Source organism: Periplaneta americana, chromosome 2 (assembly GCF_040183065.1).
Source record: "Periplaneta americana isolate PAMFEO1 chromosome 2, P.americana_PAMFEO1_priV1, whole genome shotgun sequence".
In the NCBI taxonomy this organism is placed as follows: Eukaryota; Metazoa; Arthropoda; class Insecta; order Blattodea; family Blattidae; genus Periplaneta; species Periplaneta americana.
The window spans coordinates 139670885-139693104 of record NC_091118.1 but is presented as its reverse complement, the minus strand read 5'-3'; the positions used below and the strand labels follow the sequence as shown (position 1 = coordinate 139693104).

The 22220-nt window shown below is 35.0% G+C and overlaps 1 protein-coding gene across 1 annotated transcript; it reads left to right on the top strand.

The window, feature by feature from the left end:
* The first annotated feature begins 396 nt into the window (after positions 1-396).
* Positions 397-20423, top strand: LOC138694625 (cytochrome P450 4C1-like). Its single transcript, XM_069818542.1, has 3 exons — positions 397-471; positions 9723-10848; positions 19895-20423. Exons 2-3 carry the CDS (start codon positions 9769-9771, stop codon positions 20324-20326), a joined length of 1512 nt encoding a protein of 503 aa, XP_069674643.1. The 5' UTR covers positions 397-471; positions 9723-9768; the 3' UTR covers positions 20327-20423.
* Positions 20424-22220: the final 1797 nt, after the last annotated feature.

The following is a 22220-nucleotide window of genomic DNA, read 5'->3' as shown; positions in this document are numbered from 1 at the left end:
AGGATATGAAAATAGCAGGAACTATCAAGGAGAAAACTGATCGGATGGTAAAAATAGAAGCAGTGATTAATTATGAATGAAAGGAAAATGAGTTCCGAAAACGAGAAGAATTACAAAAGGACTGAAACACACAAGTCATGGAATACGGATTATCAATGTATAAGGAAACTCAAATTAACAGATAACCAACACTCAGAAAAGAACAGCCGAGCTGATCAACTGCTTATACCAGCAACATACAGATTATTAACCTCTTAGTTTAAATATTTCAGTTCCGTATATAATTTCCCTCATTAATATTCATTGTCTAGGAATGCACACTTATCCAGAGTGCATTAGTCACATTGCACTCACTATATAAACTGCATACTTATGCAAGTGTCTTTTTTCTGAAGCAATTACTCCATAAAAACTGCACGAATCATATAAGACAAAGGAAATAAACTGTAATTTATCCTGCATATAGAAACTGTACGTAAGTAACACGATGTAATTATATTCCTCTAAAATTTAAACAAATAACATTAGATACAGTATATTACGATACAAGATTGGGAAGTGCTTTTTTTAAAATCGAGGAAAAGTTTGAAAAAACGAGCAGAGCTTTTGTAATCCACTTCTCAAACGTGTATTGTACAGCATTCCTTTGCAAGATCATATTTGTACAATTTCAAATATAACATATTTTGCAATGAAAATTTAGAGCAATATTATTCCAAAGACTTCGCAGAACTGCAATGTAATAGTAACTAAGTAAGAATAAGTGAGTTGTTATGAGCAAATTTCAGTATAGTTTTATCACAGTCTAGTATAAACAGTCACGAAGGTTGAGTTGTGAGAGTGCTAGAAACAATAGACTGTGCCGATACTATTTCGCGTTGTCTGTAAATCTATATAATTTGAACTGGTAATGAAAATTACGGGAAAACGGCTGAACGGATTTTAATAAATGACCCCTCATTTTGAAGCTTGGAACTCAAAGTTTTTCAGAAAAATGATAGTTTGCAGTGAAATGTCAATTTTTCAACATCATTTTCCTATTTTCCAAAATCCATCTGTCGTCAGTCTTGAGAACTAGCTAATTGCATTTCAGAATAAAACAAAACACACACTACAGTAAACAATATTACACGAAGGCCATGATCTGCAAGAATGCTGATATATTTAGAGCTCAAATTAAATTGGTTATTAAAAACTTAACATATTAAAATAATTTACAGGTTCGATTCTGTGGTGTGTAATTTTTTGGGCACAGCTGTGTATTGGACATTAAAAACTACAAAACGTGAGGTGGTTTGATGACATTATTACCATTAGAAATGAAATATTATTGTAGTTAATGCCATGATGCGACTACTTTTCATTAATTATACATATTAATGCTATATTGATGATATGAAAGTGAAACGTTTTGGGGTTATATAAGTAAATGTAGAGAATAACTTATATTAGATTTTGATGTCTATATTTTACTGAGTGGCAGCTATATAGTATATATTACTGAAAGCTATAAAACGCACGTAAGATAATAATATTATTAAAAATCAAATATTTTTATAGTTACAGTATTAATCAAGTGGGGTTGGGACTTTTTCATATATTTAACGGCGGTGTGGTGTAGATATTTATATGCGTGGTTCCCTTCAGTATTGGCTCGAGGGAGAGTATCTTTCATTATTATGGAAGCAAATAACTTTCAGAATGTCTGGTATTCTTCATTGAAAATAAATCTGAGAAATGTTTATTTGAACGTCTAATGAACTTAGTTTGCAGAATTTGCTGCACAAGCCACTAGTAGACTATATTAGCGATCCTAGTGATTAGCAACTATCTATGGATGCATATTTACTACGTATTAAGCTTCGTGACTGTATATACTAGACTTTGGTTTTATGTTATGAAGAATGGTTTCCCTAGCAACAAGTTTCTGTATGGGAATTCTAACTTTCAAGGTCTAAGAACAACGAAACATGAAAGGAAGGAAATTTTTTTTAAGAACATGGCTTTCTTACTTGTATCTCCTCACCTGAAACGATATTTAGACAAGAATTTGTCCGTGAGCTCTTTGCGAACGTATCATGATGGTAGGGATGAAATGAGGCAGGAATCTCAAACCCATCAAGCTAAATAGGTAGTCTAAATGTTATTTTTGCCCTCGAGAAAAGAACATAAAAGTGAAGACAGGTAGTTCAAAGCAAAATAATAATATTTCTATACACTGTTTTTCGGTACCTTAAAACTATATCATTATGTGTTTTCATTATAGATACGTTATTTTTGTATATAGGAAAAGCATAACTTAATAGTAAAAATGGTTTAATTAAATAACTATATCTACAGTATTTGTTCATTTGCATGTTACATGGTGGTATGCAACCCCTGTTACCAATGAATGCTATACTATCCATACTATCCATGGTACCAGCGGAGGGTTAAAAATGACGTAGACTATTGTAAATTGGAACAATTCTGAATGATTATAAGAATTTATGTAAAACAAAATTAAAATAAGTTACCGGTATGTAGTTCAGTTTTATTCCACATATCGACGGCCCAGTTCAAAAGGGAAACAACTCAAAATTTAAAATTTTGAGAAACCTGCATTTTCAAAGCTTTATGTTTCTGTGAAAAATCAAGGAATCTTTGAAATTACTCCAAATTCTGTTAATGATGTTTTATATGTACTATAAGTTTCAAATTAGAGTGCGTTAATTGGATTTTTCATATCAACATGAAACTTCAAAATTCATGTTTTTCAAAAATTTAAATTTTGACTTATTTCCCCTTTTGAAATGGACTGTCGATATCTTTATGGAAAGACACTTCGAAATCTAGTTATATGGAGAACAAGCGTAGAAATCGCCACGATACTGATACAGATTTCAGACGGAGAGTACAAAATATTGAACCAGATATAGATGAGTATGTTCAGAGCAAAAACAGGCTATGCTTCGCATAGATAATTATCTAATTAATTATAATTAATATACAGATAGGCCTATTAACATTTTCTGAAGCAAGGTCACAGTTGTTTGTTTTTTTAAAACAAGGTTCTGCATTCCTTAGTTAATTGAAACCTTTTTTCTACTTTAATAATAATAATAATAATAATAATAATAATAATAATAATAATAATAATAATAATAATCATCATCATCATCATTATCATCACCTCTATAATCTTTGTTAAAACTACTGCACTCGAATCAGCTTAGTAATATTAAGAACAACATTATAATTATAACTCATCATCATAATTTTATTATCGTCGTCGTCACCAATAGCGACACATTTTTGAACATCGTGAATTTATACTTTGAGAATCTTTTAAAATTTTTGGTTCGGAAGTCAGCAGCTTATTCATTCTTTACTCACTCACTCACTCACTCACTCACTCACTCACTCACTCACTCACTCACTCACTCACTCACTCACTCACTCACTCACTCACTCACTCACTCACTCACTCACTCACTCACTCACTCATTTATTTATTTACTAGCCGTACCCGTGCGCTCCGCTGCACCTGTTAGAAATAAATATAAAGTAATTACATAATTAAAATAGGACGTTTGATCCAGGGAACATTCATGCTTGTTAGAAGGATAAATCGTTTAATATGTTACTTAATTGAAATTTTATTTAAATAATTAAATTGCGATCATTTTGGTCCAGAGAGGGCGCTTGGCCCACTATGGTTCTGAAACTTTCAAATAAAATAGTGATACAGCATAAACAGTGATATGTAATTATATTTCCTTCTTTCGAAAATGTAAGAATTCACGATCTCCTATGTACCATTGCCATGGAATGAATAAATGCGTTTTTTCTTCCTACTCAAAAATTTTATATTTTGCACATGGGAATTACTGCAGGAACAACAACGCTACAATCTGAGGCGGCGGTGAAAACGTATGGTATTGTTATTTTAAAAGTCTATCAGACCTACCAAATTTTGCATAGAATAAAACTTATCGGAAATCATTTTTAAAGAAACTTTTGTTATGTAACATTTTTCACAAAAAAGCAAAAATAAGCGAGATATTTCGATTTAATTTAGGCCCCGTTAAATGAAGTAATTTGAATGCCATATAGCCTAAAATCTAAATTACAACTAACTTAATTTATATTTCAATTTTCATCGAAATCCGTTCAGCCATTATCGCGTGAAAAGGTAACAAATATCCAGACAGACAGACAGACATACAAACAAGAATGTCAAAAAAGCGATTTTCGGTCTCAGGATGAATAATTATACATGTTAACACCAATTATTTTTGGAAAAGCGAAAATTACCAGAAAATTTTCGGCTACATATTTATTATTAGTATATATTATATTTGTATTATATTATATTATATTATATTATATTATATTATATTATATTATATTATATTATATTATATTATATTATATTATATTACAGTACATAAAAAGTGCGTTGATAACGGATGTACTCCGATAAGAAAGTTTCTAATTTGTTGTGGGGGCTCTTGAATCTCAGAAGCAACAACTTTTACAACAGCGCAACATAATCTGCTTGGCTCATTACCCAATTTTTTTGCATTGAATTTATTGCATATATAGTCTATTTTATGTATTTTAGCACGATTCGATTGAGCATAGTTATTATTTTAAGAAATACAGAAAACTAATGTACAAAAAAAGTATATCAGATTTTCTGTGCATAGGAAGCTATTTTAATCTTACCTGTCCTCGATTTACTAAGAAGTTATTGTAATAACATTATAGCAGTATGTCCATCTAGAGAAACTACACTTTCCAATGGTGAAATAATAATTAATTATACAAATCGGTTAATTTAGCTTCCGATATTACTTCATACAAACACAGAAACATTGTCTGTAGGCTAAGTTTAATAGCTTTCGATTGTTGCTGTCCTAGGCCCCTTTTTCGATTGTTGTTGTCCAAGCCCCCTTATAGACGAAGTCATTTGTTATTTCATTTCACCGTCTTAAATGGGGTTAGTTTAATTTTAAAACTCATTTATCTCATTAAATATCAGTCCTATCAAATTTTTGTAAAGACTAAAACTTATCGGAAATAATGTTTAAAGAAACGTTTGTTGTGTAACAATTTTCACAAAAATCAATAATAAGCGAGATATTTCGATTTATTTAATTCAGGCCCTCTTATAACCCCCTTTTTAAATAAAGTATTTTGAATGCCATATAGCCTAAAATCTAAATTAGAACGAACGTAATTTATATTCCAATTTTCATATAAATCGGTTCAACTATTATCGCGTGAAAAGGTAACAAACATACAGACAGACATACAAACAAAATTTTCAAAAAAGCGATTTTCGGTTTCAGGGTGGTTAATTATATATATGTTAGGACCAATTATTTTTGGAAAATCGAAAATTACCAGAAAAATTTCGGCTACAGATTTATTATTAGTATTTATTTATTTATTTATTTATTTATTTATTTATTTATTTATTTATTTATTTATTTATTCGGTATTCATCCTTCTCAAAAAAAAATACTGACAGTGTTGGCTATTTTGTGTGATGCACAATGTACATCTTCTTATGAAGCACCAATTGCGCTGCTTTAATGCTCCTGTCTCATCGAGTTTTTCTTCTGTCAGCACATGGCGTGTTTATTCCTTTCAGCGATCAGTCACAGAATGTGTTTCGCCAATCGTATTCACTAGGATTTAATCTAATATTGTTCTTCGTGATGGAAATGAGATGTTAGGAAGTTTGCTGTTTGCCTTAAGTTTTGCCTATTTCTACCGCACAATTTCTTGCACTTCAAGCTCGTCTGCAAAATATATATACAATGACGCAGTGGATATCTAACCATTGCACAATACAACACACTACTGCACTGCCTCGAATGATGCATGACTCACGAGTGCTCTGCCCACTATTCGAGACAGCTCGAGATATACAGAGATATACAGAGCGTTCGCCTACGGGTGGGGCCAGGAAAGCGGCCTGCCTGCGGTGTCGCTTGGGGGAATCGTCTATCCATAAGCTTCCACTTTTTATACTAATAGTATGCACACGAGAATTTTTGTACGTAGTACTAACCTTGTTATAGGCGATGTTGGAAGTGATGCCCATCTAAATCCACACATTTCTGGCATCTTTTAATAAAATTAGCATTCACACGAATAAATTCGTCTTCGGTAATTTTTCTAACCTCTCTTGTTATATTCGCCTTCAATTCTTCTATGCTGTGAGAATTATTTCTATATAGGCTACATTATTTTTTAGAGTTTCCCACAAATAAAAATCGCACACTGTAAGGTCGGAGGAACGTGGTGGCCATAAGTCCAAAAACGTCACTTATATCGTTCATGGATTCATGAGCTGTATGGGCTGTTGCTGAATCTTGTTGGAAATATCCATTGAGTTTCTCATCATCTGATAAAATGTGGAAAAATGGCGCGAGTACTAGAGTGCGATATCTTTGTGCATTTACTGTATCCTGAAAGAAAATGGACGCAATATATTTGCTTCCCTGTAACAGCACACCAAACGCCAATCTTTTCGTCATGCAATGGAACCTCATGAATTAAATGGGGATTCTCTGTACTCCAATACCTATTGTTCTGTGAAGCAACATGACCTCGTAAATGAAACCACGTCTCATCAGAACAAAATTATTAATTGTGTATCCACCATACCGTCCACAATGCTTTGTAAAATTCAGTTACAAAACTGAACTCGTTTTTTAATCGTCTCTAGGCCGTAATTCATGCACGATACTTAGGGGAGCCAAGGGCAAAGTGGAAAATCGTTGTTATGCTCTTACAACAACAGAGAGCAGCACTATTCAGTATAATATTCAAAGCTTATGGTAGTATGTATGTTTCTACTTGACCGCACAGCGCTAGTATCGCTGTACATGGTGGAATTGTGATTACAATAAAACGAGCTGCAAGAAATTATTTGTTTATGGTAAGTAATTTGTAGGCATCGCCATATATATATAACATTTGATTTTATTATTAATGTTTAAAGCACAGTTACAAGAGTTGGGAAGAAGTTGTGATGGCTAATTTTTTTCTAAAAATTTATGTGGCAAGATACAACCACATCTGACCTGCAACTCACGTGGAGGGCAAAGTGGAAACTGAAAGAGTGAACTTTCCACTTTGCCCATGTAGTTTGAAATTCACTCATAGATTCTGGATTTCCTCCTAATATGCAATTGCAAGATAGTTAATGCATCTGGCTTATAGTTTACGTTTTTTTCCTGTTCTACGTAGGAGGGACCCGAAGGCTTACACTGCAGCCTGAGGCTTATTGTGCTTACCACTCCTATTCCGTGAATGATTGGGTTGCCGAACGGCCGTATTGTACAAGTACAGCACACTGCACCATGAACTGAACCCGGGATATGGTATCAATAATGATGATATCATTGATATGTAAATTAATGATGGAGAAACGAGTGTGAGGTCCAACGCCGAAAGTTACCCAGCAATCCTGCTTCAAGTGGTGCTCTGAGTCTGGCTGGATCAATGCAGATAATTTTTTGCACTGGCTGAAACTTTTGCAGAAATTGTCAGACCTAACAAAGAAAAGCCAGTGTTGTTGGTTCTTGACGATCATACTTCTCACCAGTCATTGCAAGCTCTTGAATTCGCTTCAGAAATTGGGATCATAATCTTGTCGGTTCCTTGACACACAACACACAAGCTGCATCCTGTCGATGTTGCAGCTCACAAGCCATTCAAGACGCATTTTGAAGTTGCAGTAGACAAATTCCAGAAGAACTATCCAGGAAGACACATCGGTGAATAAGATGTGCCAGGTCTGATCCGTGAAGACTTTGACAAATCGTTCGTGCTTCCGAAAATCACTATCGGATTCTCAAGGACTGAAATTTTTCCACATGGACGCAACATATTCACAGAAGATGATTTTGCTCCATCTTCTGTCCATTATTGCCAGTACAACCTAGTAGTTCCATTGATAAGCTATTCTTTGAGAAGATAGGTCTCCCAATAAAGCAGGAGAATACACAGATAGATGCCCTTCAACCCAGTAAAGTGTGGAACATCGAATGTGCAGCCTCATGTGACACCAGAAGATATTGCTCCACTCCCCAAAGTAAGTCTAGGCGTACTGTTTCAGACTGGTGAAACAAGCCGAAAACGACGTTGTCAGAAAACTGAAATACTGACATTTCCATTTAAGAAGGCAGTCCGCGAGAAGCAGATGGGAAACCTGGCGGCAAAGGAGTGAAAACGAAGGCCGGTAAGACGATGCCGCCAGTACACTAAACCACATGCCTAGTTAGCAAGATGTTTTCTGATTGGGCTGTGGAGAGCAATATTCTGACCCACCATTGGAAGACTAGATCATGTGTTGTAAATGCAAAGACTGGACTCATTAACTTTGTGCTGATATTAATCTCCAGACTATGTAGGCTAGCCTATGTGACAACTGCAGTGCTTGAAAATGTTTTAAATTTGGACAATTATTTTATGTTTTACGTATCTTAAACAATATATTCATTTATATAGTGTGTTATTAATTTCCACTTTGCCCTCTCCGAGTTTCCACTATGCCCTCTTGGTGAGGGTAAAGTGGAAAATTAAAGGGTGCTCTTATTTTTTTCTAATTACTTTGTTGTCTTCATTCATTATAAGATTATTTTGTGTTTAAATGTTGACAGATGTATAACGTTTAGTTTGTGTATAACAACTTTGTGATACAACTAAACACGAAGACAGCATTAGATGATATCAAAATCCATTCCACTTTGCCCTAGCCTCCCCTACTCTGTAGGGTTTTAATTTTAAAATTCAGCAGTAGTAAAGACTGATGTTTTTGAAACATTCACTTCCTGTGAAACACGTCTTAGAGATTTGTTAGGAAAGTGTGTAATTGATGCACTGATTCCATTAATTTTTTCTTCCGTCAATAATCTTCGTTTTAGCTTAGGAATTGTAGCATTTAGCGACCCTGTTGTCCTTAATTTGTTAACAAGACGTCTAACAGTTTCTCTACCCGGAATTGGGGCACTTCAAATTGCCTACGCACCTCTCTACATGACTCTGTTTTCACTTATGCATCATACATAAAAACTCTATGTTCAAGCGTGAATTTTGCGTTTTGCATTGTTAACAAATTTTAAGCAACTGTGTCAAGAAACTACGTAAAAACACTGCAACAGCTGGCTCACAACTGATAACTTGTCGACCTTGATTGTCGAGCGTGTCTCAACAACTGCGTGCACAAAGCGGCGTACAGCACATGCCGCTTTCCTGGCCCCACCCGTAGGCGAACGCTCTGTATATGAAGGATTGCCTCTGAAGTGCGGTGGGTTCACGGAGGCAGATGCCGGTGGTTGCGAGGGGGTCTCGCTGGTAAGCGGCAGACTTCAGAACCGTCAGTTTTAAAAGATTTTCACTGTAGTTCAGAAATGTTTGCCTTTGCGAGCTGAATATTTTAACACTACATAATTTTTTTTGTTTTGTCTTCATGACGAAAATTTCCAGATTCGTTCACATTTACTTGCTTAAAATATGACATTTAATTTATTCATTTTAATTCAGAAAACCATTTCATTTTTTGTTATTCTTTTTCCTTTTTGTCGATGCATCACTTATTACAGTCATATTTTTAAATGGGCTTACATATTTAGTTGTCATATAAAATTATTATATCACCCATGTCTTCATAAAATGTTGTGTATCTATTCCTCTCACTATAAACCGTTTCTCTCTTTTAGGTACTGGAGTGACATATATTAGTTGTACCTTCGCTGTTGAACTACAATGGAAACCGGATTGATTTTCTTATATCTCATATTTGCTTTAATAATAGGTAAACTCCTTTGGAGTAAAAGACGAGAATTGTTCTTGATGTCAAAACTACCAGGTCCATCTCTATTCTCACTCATGAAACTGTACCTTGTTGGTGTTTCTAGCAATAACTGCGATATTTTCCGATTGTTGAACGCACAATTTGACAAGTACGGTTCTCTTGTGGCCACCTGGATTCTATTACAACCTTTAGTTATGACATCAAATGCCGAACATATCCGGAAAATTGTAAAACACGACCCATTGTGCCATAGATATCCTAACCGCCTGACGAGAAAAGTATTTGAGCCTGCTTTCAGAACCGGGCTCCTAGCAATCGATGGAGAACAGTGGAAGAAACACAGAAAAACTTTAAACACCGAATTTCATACTAACTTCGTGGTTTCTTTCGTAAATGTTTTTTCTAAAAATGCTGAAATTTTATCAAATAGATTACACCAACTAGCCGATGGGTCGTTTCAAGACATACAGAACTATTTTCTTCAATGCACTGGTGATACATTATTTGAAACAAGCTGCTCATTTAACTCAGAGTTCCAGAAAAATGATGAAAAATTGTTTTTTGAGTATTTAAATTTTATACTAGATACACAGGTGAAAAGAATAAGAAAACCATGGTTGTTAGCAGACTTCATATTTAAAAGATCAGAAATAGGACGAAAACATGAGGTTGCCATAAATAACGCCCATAATATAATCAAGAAGGTAATATATGAAAGGAGAGTCTTTTACGACAAGATGTTCACAGCTGGGGTAGATGTCGAGAGCTACCTGAGACAGAATGGAAGACTTATAGATTCTCTTCTACGGAATCCCGAATTCAATACAGATGATATAATTGGTGAACTCGCTTCAGCTATTGCTGCTGGAACGGAAACCACTGCAACTGCGTGTTGTTCTGCATTATCTCTGTTTTGTGAACATCAGGATATACAAGAGAAAGTTGTGGATGAGCAGAAAAGTGTGTTTGGAGAGGACTTTTTGCGTCCTGTAACCAATGAGGACCTTCTACATATGACTTATCTAGATCAGGTTTGTTAATTATGATTTCTTGATTTCCAATAGGACTGTTTAACAAAACTCAACAATTGCCAAATTTTTAGATTTGCAGGTTTCGATGGAAAATGGTTTATCTTAAACAGCCTCACATGATGTGTTCAACACAATTAACAGTAATAATTACAGCCATACATTGAATAATTCATAATGATTGTGTCTACACTGTATAATTTTTCCTACTATATGTTGTTCCATGTATTAAGCATGTTCCAATGAGTGAAATGAATGATCTGATGATGGGATTTAATGCTGAAAACATTAATCATAATAAAAATGTTATATAGTAATTAACACTATATTACTACAGGGACATCACTTTATTTTTACCAACATTTTTAACATTAACCTGGCTATACTCGGAAACACTGTTGCCCCCTTCCATTACAGGAGTTTGATGTAACTAGTGCAATATGTAAACCAATCATTTTACTAGGTATAGGAGGAGAGAAAAGTAGTGCATCCATTTATGTTGTAGGGAAATACGATATTACGATTTTCAGTTTTATCATCACTTTTACGGAATTTATCAAAATACAGTAGAGTAGTAACATTTTTTTCTAAAAACTCAACTTTTCAGGCGGCTATGTTCGTTATGTAATGTCTACTTTATTTAGCATATTAATTATTGATGTTAACATACAATATAGAGAATTTAAATTGAGGGGGTCATAAGTAAAGGGCTGTAAGTGCACTTAAGTTACTTTTGAGAAAATGGGGTTTAAATATTTAAGCTTTCGTAAAACCGGTGAAATTTTTATTTAAATTTTAATCTGTGATGCGATTAAAATATCCCTTTGCCACTAAAATTTTAGATACTTTAGCTTACACCGGATGCACTTAACTCATGTTATTACAAATGTCACTAGCATTCCTTTGCTTCTAGCCACCTCAATTCAAAATAAGCTAATCTGAATTTTTAAACAAGTTGCTGAAATTGGTTGCTGTTCATTACAATGCAGGCTTCAATTCTTTACGCATATTATTAAAAACATTTTGAAGTATATTCTCTGAAATTGAATTTATCGTTTCTTCAATATAATTTTTTAGTACGATATTATTAATATAGGTTCTTTCTTCTATAGAAAACGCAACCATATTTCTGAAACACACTATACACTGCAGTGTTTACTTCACTGCTTGAAGACTTCGAACGCAACAGCGGCCGTAAGTTTGTGTGTCTGACGGGAGCAAGGACATTAGTGAAGGGGTGGGAGTGAAGTACATTCAGAAATGCAGGTACAATAAAAATGCAAGTAAAAATAAAATGATGTCCCTGTATTTGATAAGCAAATAGACGGTCCATATATACTCATACTTATAGTTATTTCTGCTTATCGGTCAAATACTATCATCATTATGAAAATATCAGTATTTGTTGTTCAAACGAGGGTCTAAATGTCTAAATTTGTCACAGAACTGAACATTTTCATTTCTCTCTGTTACTCTCAGGTGGTTTTCAGATTCATGTGGCTCTCAAAATGAAAATATTTGAGTGCTGGCTATACTTACTGGTTATCTAGAAGTTTCTACAGTTTGAAATATGACATTCTTTTTCCTTATTCGTTGTCATATATATGCCTCCGGATCGTGTATTTGTTACGGAGAAGCAAGAACTGAGGAAACACGAATCTGATATTCTGCCATTAAAATATTAAGAAATTGTAGGACAATATTATATCATATGTTTTCCAATGTTTCCCAAAAGCTTTGATATAATATTCACAGCAATAACTATTATACAGGAATATAAAGACGTCTAAGAATCATGTCAAGTTTTACATACAAAATACAATCTATGCTTCTCCATTGAAGCTGACGTGCTTAAACCGGAAAAGACTAGTGCTCCTGTAATAACATAAGCACTCTAACTTCTATGAGTTAATCATGTGAGAAAAAAGAAAGCTAATGATATGAGGAAGTTGATGAGTCACCTTTTTGGTAATTCGGAAAATAGTAAAGAATTTTATGGTAACGTTTTACAGGGATATATCGATGGTGTTCGGGTAAAGGTGATTAAGTCAAATTTGTGCAAATAGAGTTTTGTTCTGAATGAATGAATGAATTTATTTCTATTTTAGTTCGTTATTTAACGACGCTGTATCAACTACTATGTTATTTAGCGTCGATGAGATTGGTGATAGCGAGATGATATTTGGCGAGATGAGGCCGGGGATTCGCCATAGATCATCTTGCATTCACATTACGGTTGGGGAAAACCTCGGAAAAACCAAAGCAGGTAATCAGCCCGATCGAACCCGCGCCCGAGCGTAACTTTCTGGCAGGCAAGCGCCTTAGCCGACTGAGCCACGCGGGTGGCTGAATGAATGAATGAATGAATGAATGAATGAATGAATGAATTAGAGGGGAGTAAATGGGAGGAGAAACTTCAAGAGTACGAAGTCATTGCAAGGGAATTCGGAGCTGAAAAAACTGAATATGTGAGGTTCACTTGTCTCATTCTGAGTTTCGCTGCTCCATTGAAGGAGCTCCAGATAATTTTGAAGAGGAAAATGCCAAAAATGGATGTAACCTAATAGTTACCACATAAAGGGGGGAGGGAGAGTTGGTGGAGTAACTGACTGCACGGCTATGGGTGAGTTACCTTCCGCGGTCAATTTCGACAGTCCAATTCCTTCCCGATTGATTAAAATCCTAAGATAATCATATCCCATTCCCTCCCGGCTAAATTTTATTTAGAAAAACAAGTAGCCCTCTTCCTTCCTGATTAGTGTACACGCAGTAATATTATTTTGAGAACGCACTGTGATTTATTTTGTTTCTGTATGCGCTGTTCACTTCTAGCACATTAGTTAGGCCTATGTGCGTGCTTTGTAGCGGTATTCACATGTAGTGTAACAGTTGTTATGTGGTTGCATGGGGTTAGTTAGGGTACTACCACAGTCTAGTATATATAGTCACGAATCTCAATACGTAGTAAATATGCATCCATAGATAGTTGCTAACCACTAGGATCGCTAATATCGCCTCATTACAGACAATGCGAAATAGTACCTGCACAGTCTATTGTTCCTAGCACCCACACAACTCAAGCTTCGTGACTGTATTACTACTATGACTGAGGTAACGAAAATTTTAAGTGAGAAGGGAAAGGGCTTCATTTTATATTCATTCATTCATTCATGCATTCATTCATTTAGTGTTCTGCCCAAGGGCAGCTCTTTCACTGCAAACCCAGATTTCTCCAATCTTTCCTATCTTCTGCCTTCCTCTTCTTTTCCTCATATGATCCGTATACCGCATTTTAATATCGTCTATCATCAGATATATTCTTCTACCACGAACTCTTCTACCGTTCACCATTCCTTCCAGTGCATCCTTCAGTAGGCAGTTTCGTCTCAACCAGTGACCCAACCAATTCCTTTTCCTCTTCCTGATCAGTTTCAGCATCATTCTTTCTTCATCCACTATTTTAAACACAGCTTCATTTCTTATTCTGTCTGTCCACTTCACACATTCTATTCTTCTCCATATCCACATTTCAAATGCTTCTAGTAGCTTCCCTTCACTTCGTCGTAATGAACATGTTTCTGGCCCATACAATGCCACACTCCATACAAAGCACTTCACTAGTCTCGTCCTTAGTTCTTATTCCAGAGGTCCGCAGAAGATGCTCCTTTATCTATTAACACTTCCTTCGCCATTGCTATCCTCCTTTTGACTTCCTGGCAGCAGCTCATGTTACTGCTTATAATACACCCTAAATATTTGAAGCTGTCCACTTACTCTAATCCCTTATTTAGAATTAGTAAGTTTATCTTCTGTACTTTTCTCCCCATGAACATGGTCTTCGTCTTATTTGCATTTATCTTCATCCCATACTGCTCACAGCTGTCATTTACAGTAGCTCCAGTAGCATATCCTTTAGTACCATTTCCTCTTCTGCTAACAAAGCCATATCATCAGCAAATCTTATGCACTTTATTCTTCTGCCTCCTACCATCACTCCTTCCATATTCTGAAAGCAGTTCTTTACTATATCCTGCAAGTAGATGTTGAATAGGGTAGGTGATAAAGGACACCCTTGACGTACTCCTCTCCCAATTTCACTTCCTTCTGACATATCTTCTCCTTTCTTGACTTTTACTCGTTGTTTCATATAAAGATTACTGAACAGTCTTCTCTCTTTCCAATTCATACCAATTTTCTTTAGGATACCCGTCAGTTTATTCCAATCCACTCTGTCAAAAGCCTTTTCTATGTCCACAAATACTACATACACTTCTTTAGGTATTTTTCGCCGATTGTTTGTAACAGTCCATTTGCATCTCTCGTACCTTTTCCCTTCCTGAAGCTAAACTGCTCTTCTTCCAACTGTTCTTCCATCTTAGAATGTAAACGTCGATTCAGTATTCGCAAGAGAATCTTCGCCGAGTGCGATATTAGATTGATAGTCCTGAACTCCTTACTTTTATTGGCATTATTTTTCTTCGGTATTGGAACCAACATTGTCTCCGTAAAATCTTCAGGCAATTCGCCTTTCTCATAAATTTCGTTGCATAATCATAGAATTTCCTTCTTGTCTTCACGCAAGCATTTCATTAATTCTATGGGGTTTCCATCAACTCCTTTTGCTTTCCCATTTTCCATTTTCTTAAGTCCTAGTGCAACTTCTTCGCTTAAAATACAACATTCTTTTTCGTCTTTTGATACGGCTTCTTCGTCTTCTATAGCTAAGTCATCTGGACGATTCCTTGTCTCATATAACTCTGCTACATATTTCGTACATCTGTTTAGTATTACTTGTTTGTCTGTTATTTCATTTCCGATGTTGTTCTTTATCAACGACATGGATTTCCTATTCTTAGGCTATTTGTGAAGTCCAAATATTTTACGTCGCTTTACATTAAATGAGGGGTTTAGTTGCAAAATCTGATACATCACTAAAACATCATTTTCCAGTATGAAGAAAAAACGTTTGCAAAGAATCAAGGATTTGCAACCAATATTGTTATTTCATAATACAAATCTATGTGATGTATGTGGCTTTGGAGCATAACAGTGCTATAGCAGTTGTAGAATCATATGAAGATATGAAATATAACATTACTGCCCGTGCCTCACTTCCTGAGCTGTTTCTTTGCGGGGCAAGACGCAGAGGGACAGGGTAGGAGGAGCTGCGTACCGCATGTGCCTACTACCCTACGTTCAACACATCGGCCTTTTCAGGATTCCTTTCGTCAGCTATGGAGCAAGATCAGCCATTAACAAGCGAATGTATAGGCTGTCCCCTCACGAAACAGATTATGGCCCCATCAATTCCTGTAACTAAACACTAATACCAGTTGTAGACTACAGTCTCTACAAGACATTATAGACCTAATCGCGATTACGGTTATCACGTGTACACATCCGTAAACTCTTTCCTCAATGGCAGTGTTTCTCAAACTTTTTCCACCGCGAAACCCCTTTTAATCTAAAGTGTAACTGCGGAATCCCTGTAATATTTTATTAGTGTTTAAATTAACAGACAAGTGAAAGCTAGTATCTCAATAATTCTGTTCAGTGGGATGAATGTATTTGCTTTTTAAGCCTGCAATCTGGTTTTATGGTGGAAAGTTGTAGTCTCATTTCTATTGTACTTCTGCATTTTGTCTTTTCGATATTTTGTTTTAGTGAACAGATGCGCAGAGGATCCAGTGATGAAAGTGATAAATATTATGGGTATTTTCCGTTTTAGATGTTCATTAAACATATTATTATTATTATTATTATTATTATTATTATTATTATTATTATGCATATTCTTGGATTATTATTATTATTATTAGACTATTATTATTATTATTATTATTATTATTATTATTATTATTATTATTATTATTATTATTATCGGTGGTTTCATGTTATTATTGATTCATACTTCCGTAATATTTATATATTTTTATAATATCCACTAAGTATAAAATAGCCACCGGAGCAGTCCAGTCGGCTAAGGCGTTTGCCTATCGATCCAGAGTTGCACTCGGGCGCGGGTCCGATTCCCGCTTGGGCTGAGTACCTGGTTGGGTTTTCCCCAACCGTAAGGCGAATGTCAGGTAATCTTTGGCGAATCCCCGACTTCATCTCGCCAAATACCATTTCGCTATCATCAATCCCATCGATGCAAAATAACCTAGTAGTTGATACAATGTCGTTAAATAACCAAGTAAAATCACATAAGGCTCACGGAACCGCAGAACATACTTTGAGAAATGCTGCCCTATGGTAATTCAGCAGTTGTCCAGACTGAACGAAGAGTGGCCTAGTGTGTACTTACATTTTAGGAAATCGCCATCAGAGATAATAGCGATAGTGGTAACCACGATTAGAGTATCCAATATTATAACCAGTAAAGATCCCTGCGATGGCGTAGGATAATGTTTTCAGAACATGTAATATGCTGCCGTGCCGCCACATTGCACCTCCCGTGACGTTCCGAGCAGACCTAAGAGGCGTGGTTATAAGCACTAGGGAACTCTCGGTTCAGGACGTGAGACACGGGCAGTAACTCATTTTCGAAAATAAAAAAAAAAGTGATGTATCTGATCTTGCAACTACACACCTCAAATCATATCTTTCTTTTCTCTCTAGATCTTCTATTTCTTCACATTTCTCTTTCATCCAGTATTGTTTTGCTTTATCAGTTTCTCTTCTTAATTCGTTCTGTAGTTTCTTCTACCTTCTTCTTTGTTGATATTTTTCCATTTTCTCATCTCCATCTTCTCCAACATTTTTCCTGTGAACCAAGGTTTCTTAATTCTCACACCTTCTCTGTATCCTATTGTTTCTTTTGATGTTGTCTGTATACAACTTTTTAAATGATTCCAGTACTCATTACTATTCTCAAACGTGGATTCTAATGTAACCGCTTTCTCTTGAAAATTTGTTTCAAATTTTCTTCTGTCCTCTTCGTTCTTTAGATTTTCTTCGTCATCTGTCTTCCTCTTTCTAAGTTAATATCCGCTCCTGGTAGAGTCTTTGCATTTTTAAGCAATTTCGGAATCTTTTCTGTAGGGTACCAGTAGAAGTCTGTTGGTATCTCCTTTTGTACCTTGGGATGGCCATGCGTATTTTCTTCATTTATGTTGTTGAAATAACGTTTTTCCAATAATCATTACATTTCTTTTACAGAAACTTAACAAAGATTCTCCTCTGTCATTTCTTTTTCCCAATCCATATTTTCCAACTGTTCTTCCATATTGTCCTTTTCCTACAAATGCGTTCTAGTCGCCCATTAAGATTACGCATGCTCCTTTCTTCTCCTTCTCAACTATCTCTTCTATCTTGTCATAGCTTTCTTCCACTTCCTCGTCCGCTAATCCACTATGTGGCATATAATGGATTTAAATGCAGTTTTCAGAAGACATTGAAGAACAGTGTTCAAAGGTGGAAAATTTTTAAGATGTGTCTTTGGGCTAAGCATGCTTGACCCAAATTTGATAGGCGACTGTTTCGTAGAACATTTTATACCTAACATGCCAACTTCTTAGAAACTACTTACATTTTGTGATTACTTATGTGACAATTATATATCTGAATATTCAATATTTCCATCAGTTATATGGATGAAATAATGTGCTTCTACGGAACTAACTACTAATGCCTGTGAAAGCTTTCACGCCAGAAATGCAAATAGACACAAAGATAAAAATAAATTCTGCTATGAAACAGCCCGCAAAGGCTAAGATTTTTAATATTAACAAGATTAACAAACTTCAGTCCTCATCAATAGTTTTGATAAAGGTGAACTGCCTATTCAGGGGTATGTATCTGCAGTTGTCTGTCGCAATATGCCAAATGTATTTATTTGAATAATATATAAACATGTTTTTCATGTTACCTTACCTTATTAACATCAAGAAGTTAACTTCTGCAAGTTAATGCTATTTCTTTTTTTTTTTTTTTTAATTTTACAAACAATGGAAACATAATTTTTAAACACACCATAAGTGAAAGTTAATATAAGTAAAAGTGATATTAATTTGAACTTATTGAGCTGTTTGTAAGTGGGACGGGAAGGTGTGTGTCCATTTCAGACGGGAGGGAGGGGATTGACCCATAACCTCCGTGAAGTTGATTTCAAATGGGAGGGAATAGACCTGTATCTTTTTCAGGAAGGAATGAGGTTAGGCATTTGGGAGGGAATCGGGCAACTCCGAACTGTAGGATCGGAAAAAGAAACGCGGAAGTTGTAAGTCTACACATTGAAATTGCAAGTGGAGTCGAGTAAACTCGCTAATGTTCGAAGGGAAAGTCAAGACCGCCGGAAGAAGCGCTGAGAGTTGTAAGTATGTGCATTGAAAGGTAAAGTGTCCTTTCGCAGTGCAAGGTGAAGTCGTGTAAACTCGTTCATGTAACAGGGAATTGTGTGAAAGCTATGCCACGGCATTTATGTCAACAATTTATTTTTGGAAACTATCAGAAAATTTATGGGGAATGGAAAATAGGTCCATGGCCCATTTCTTTCAGAGCTCACCCCGACTTTGTCTTGTTTTCTTCCTCAGATGAACACAAAATTTTAATTCTACAAGTTGGCTAGAAAAAAAAAATGATAATAGGCCTACTAGCTGATGTGTTTCATTTGTATAGAAAATTATTTACAATAAGTTTCAAAGCTGAATTTTCATTTATCCCAAAAGTCATTTCTAGGACACATTTCTCTTTACCAAAACACCATCGATGTGCCAAAGAGTCAGATAGAATCGTTTATAATTGGGAACCAATGCACTGAAGTTATTTTGTTGAATGTTCATTTAATTATATGAGGTTTATACTAAATTTAAGAGCTGATGGTGCAGTTTACTTATATATTTATTTATCAAATATCTGACGTCCTACCGTAATATGTTATTAAACAAAATTCAATTTATGTATATGTTTTGAATGATAGATCAAGAAAATAATCTACAAACAATAACACTTTTGTAACGTGATAAATAATTCAAATGGTACGAAACACGTGGAAGATAAGAGAAACCGTGTGCTTCTTTAATAACAACAATTTTTCTCCAATGCACAGGTGATAAAGGAGACATTACGTCTGTTTTCACCAGCTTCAATAATGTTTAGAACAACGGTGGACGAAGTAGACCTCGGAAATGGACAAATAATACCGACCGGAACTTTAATATTCATATTGGCCTCTGCTATCCACTGGAATCCAGATTATTATCCGGATCCATATCGCTTCGATCCAGACAGGTTTTCTCCGGAGAACACCATCGGAAGACATCCCTACGCATATCTACCTTTCGGAATCGGACGCAGGAAATGTGTGGGTTACTATTACGCCATTCTGGAAATGAAGACTATACTGTCTACAGTGGTGAGAAGATGCCGCTTTCTGGAGGTGGAAGGAGGCGTGAATGGATTAAGAGAAAGCTTACAAGTTGGAATTGGCACGATACCAAAAATAGGATTTGCATTTAAATTTGTACCCAGAGAAAATTGAATAATTATAAGATGTTTTTGTACACATGTGTTGCTATTGTTATTTAAATTATGAGGATGGAAAATAAACTCTAAAATAAAATTACATTAATACCTAATTTGTAAAAAAAAGTGTATTTTCTTTGTTGAATGTCGACTATATTTCTTTTGATTCCGGCGGCTTGCTTTTAAGCATATAGATACTGCTAATAAGCAAAATTCCATATTTTCTTTCCCGCAAAACGACGGATTGCAAATGCACAAAATATTTCAACACCCTAAATTAATAGCTTCTCAAATAAAATTAATACATGTACAACTTTCTTTTAAAGCACAATGTCCAGTGATTTTCCCGGAATGCCGTTTGTCTTCAGTACGATGGGCTGGAACCGAAGTGGAATTTTTTTAACATACTCCAGTAATGACGATAATTCATCACTTTGATATTTCCCCCATATTTCAGTCCCAACACGATGACTATCTTGGTCACGTCTGTTTGTTTTTATGTTATAACGCTCTGTGTTGAAAGAAAGATATGTTTTACTCTGCATTTGCTTTAACACTTCCGTAAATTTATGGATAGAGCGATGAGGTTTGTAAAATTGTCATTTCAAATAACGATGGATCAATTGCGCCCCATTTGTTCTGATTTCATCTATTGGTACACTGGCCCACAATTTAGGAGAGAATTTAGCATCTTCACTTATATAGTTTTCAAGTACATAGTCAGGAATCTCGTTAACTGATTATGATTAGGAGCAATGCTATGCAATTCAACAAACGCAAACCCCACGGTGCATGGAGGTACATATTTTAAACCAAACATATATTTCAAGAACTTTCCTACTTCGAAATTAGGACTGGTATATTCAGAGCGAAGTCACGGGTCAAGTATCTTCCTGTACAATATCTGGCATAAATGGTTAGTTAGGAAACACTTCTTTGACTGCATTATGAGCAGCAACTTCATAACCTAAATTATGGTTTCAGGATTAAAATCATCACTACACAAATCACGACTACGTTTCCACATGGATTCGTTTTCGATAAGAGTAAACAAAAAAGCAACTTGGACGTACTCCAATGTATTATATGTATGTATAGTACAAACATGATGGAAGTGTTTTGGTGAAACGTAGAATGTTCCATCCGCTAATATATTATGCGCATTACTGCACAAAAATGCAAAATGCAAACTATTTATTATAATTAATAAAAAACAAAAACAAAAGAATTAATATAGACTAGAAAACTGTTCTAGAAGTATATATTATATCTTTCTAAAATCTATGTATATTGAGTTAACAAATTTCAGAGATCCTTTGCAATAATATATTATTCATTCATATACCATAAAAACTATGTTTTAACACTTATTATGTAACACCTTCTTTCATGTAAAGGAAACACGCATTTCGCCTTGTGCTATAAGGCTGAGGATAAGCCTTATACTCGTAAATACTAAACTGGTTTGTGAAACAGGAAGAGTAAATTTCTTTTATATAATTGCATAAGTTCCAATATATTTAAATCTGAAAGTAAACACGTTGAGTTGATAATCCGTAGCTTTCTTTAAGCAGATCTTACTATAGTGAGCTCAGACTTCGTAATGCCTCCTCAACCAATTATTTCATAATGAATTACAGATTTTCTCAAAGCTAAATAAAGAGAACGCAATACATTGACTGACAAAATATAAGAACGATGAATAATGAACTTGTTAATATAATTTCATAATCTATTACAGAAATAAATAGGTAATGATTTTGTCTCATTTTTGGCCAATAATTAGTACTAAATATTCTACCTCTGTACCAAGATTTAAATTGGGACATTGACACTCATTCATTCATACATTAATTCATTAAATTCACGCTTTCACTTATTAATTAATTCAATTATTTAAGTCATTCATT